General features: G+C 45.2%; 1 protein-coding gene across 1 annotated transcript in view; it reads right to left on the bottom strand.

Moving 5' to 3' along the window:
* Positions 1-1,305, bottom strand: part of CHRNA1 (cholinergic receptor, nicotinic, alpha 1 (muscle)) — a 35,003-nt gene that overhangs the window by 23,232 nt on the left and 10,466 nt on the right. The window contains exons 2-3 of the mRNA XM_006878818.1: positions 796-941; positions 648-692 (exon numbers count right to left, since the gene is read on the bottom strand). Of these exons, the coding sequence (XP_006878880.1) occupies positions 648-692; positions 796-941 (191 nt within the window). The remainder of the gene's footprint in view (positions 1-647; positions 693-795; positions 942-1,305) is intronic.

The raw sequence follows: 1,305 nt of genomic DNA, 5'->3' as shown, positions 1-1,305 counted from the left end.
TGAGCTTCTCCAGCGGTTCTTTCCACAGATGTAATTAATCTGATTCCTATGCATACCATCAGGTGAAATCCAGGTATATAACCTGCGTTTATGTCTCTTAAAAATGTATTTGCTATGAATAAATCATTGATTGTGCAAAATTCGATCATTCTCTCTCCAGCTCCATATATATGTATATAATATATATTTTTCATGTATTATTTTGTTGTTAGTTGCCTTTGAGTTGACTCCAACTCATGACAACACCTTGTGTACAGAGTTTAACTGCTACATAGCGTTTTCAAAATCATGGCCTTTCAGAAGCACATCACCAGGCCTATCTCATGAGTGTCTTGAGGTAAGTTTGAACTGCTAACATAGAAGCCACGATCTTAACTCATTTTGCTATACCAGACATCTCCATCTCTCCCTCCCTTGCTCCTACTCTGTCTCTCTTCCTCACTTTCTCTCCCCCTGTCTCCATCTCTCCCTTTCTATCTCTCTCTCCCAGAAAATATGTTACATAGAAAAAACCCAAAGAAAGAAAACATGACCTACAAAACCCACTGTGCCAAAATATTCACTTTCAATATGTCCCTGTAACCTAAATTGATTTCCTTTGGTCCTAGGGTGAAAAACATTATAGTGTAGCCATCTAGTGGAATGACCTGTTTCAGACGAACGTTGGTTGTCACGATCTGATTGACTTCATCCTGAAAAAGATTGAGCACAGCATTAGTGGCCAGAGAGGGGGCCGGAGGGATGTGAGGCCAGGGTGTGAGGTGGCTGCGGGGGACCCAGGGACACTCCTCTCACCACATTGATGAGCTGGATCAGCTGCAGGCCCACAGTGACCTCCACAATCTGGCGGTGGTCTTCCACTGGCCGCACCACGCTGTTGTAATTTTCAAATAGTTTTGCCACCAGACGGGTCTCATGCTCGGAGCCCAGGACGAGGCAAGCTGAGACAGGAAATAGGATATATGCTGTCAAGTTCAGCCCCATAATCTTACTCATGCTAACTGAGGCATGACCAGTGAATCTGAAGGCTCCCTAATGCAGCTAGAATTGCTTCAAATTCCTCTCTGAGAACAACTGGGGCTTGAGAACAACTGGGGCTGTGGTCTCTCCCCAGATAACAGTGGGGGTGTGCCAGATCATCACAACACTTGTGCTCTGGACAGGTGAAATTCCTTAGCACAGCTTTTCAAGGAACTGACTTTGTTAGGGACGCAGCACACACCGGAAGCCAGTCCACACAAAGCCAGTCTCAGTGAGTCACATCCTGGTGCAATAAACTCCCAGCTGAACTGGCCTCAGATCTAT

This window comes from Elephantulus edwardii, unplaced genomic scaffold, assembly GCF_000299155.1.
Source record: "Elephantulus edwardii isolate Elephantulus edwardi_28Jun2011 unplaced genomic scaffold, EleEdw1.0 scaffold00001, whole genome shotgun sequence".
Classification (NCBI taxonomy): domain Eukaryota; kingdom Metazoa; phylum Chordata; class Mammalia; order Macroscelidea; family Macroscelididae; genus Elephantulus; species Elephantulus edwardii.
The sequence above is the reverse complement of the archived record's forward strand: the minus strand, read 5'-3'. Positions and strand labels throughout refer to the sequence as shown.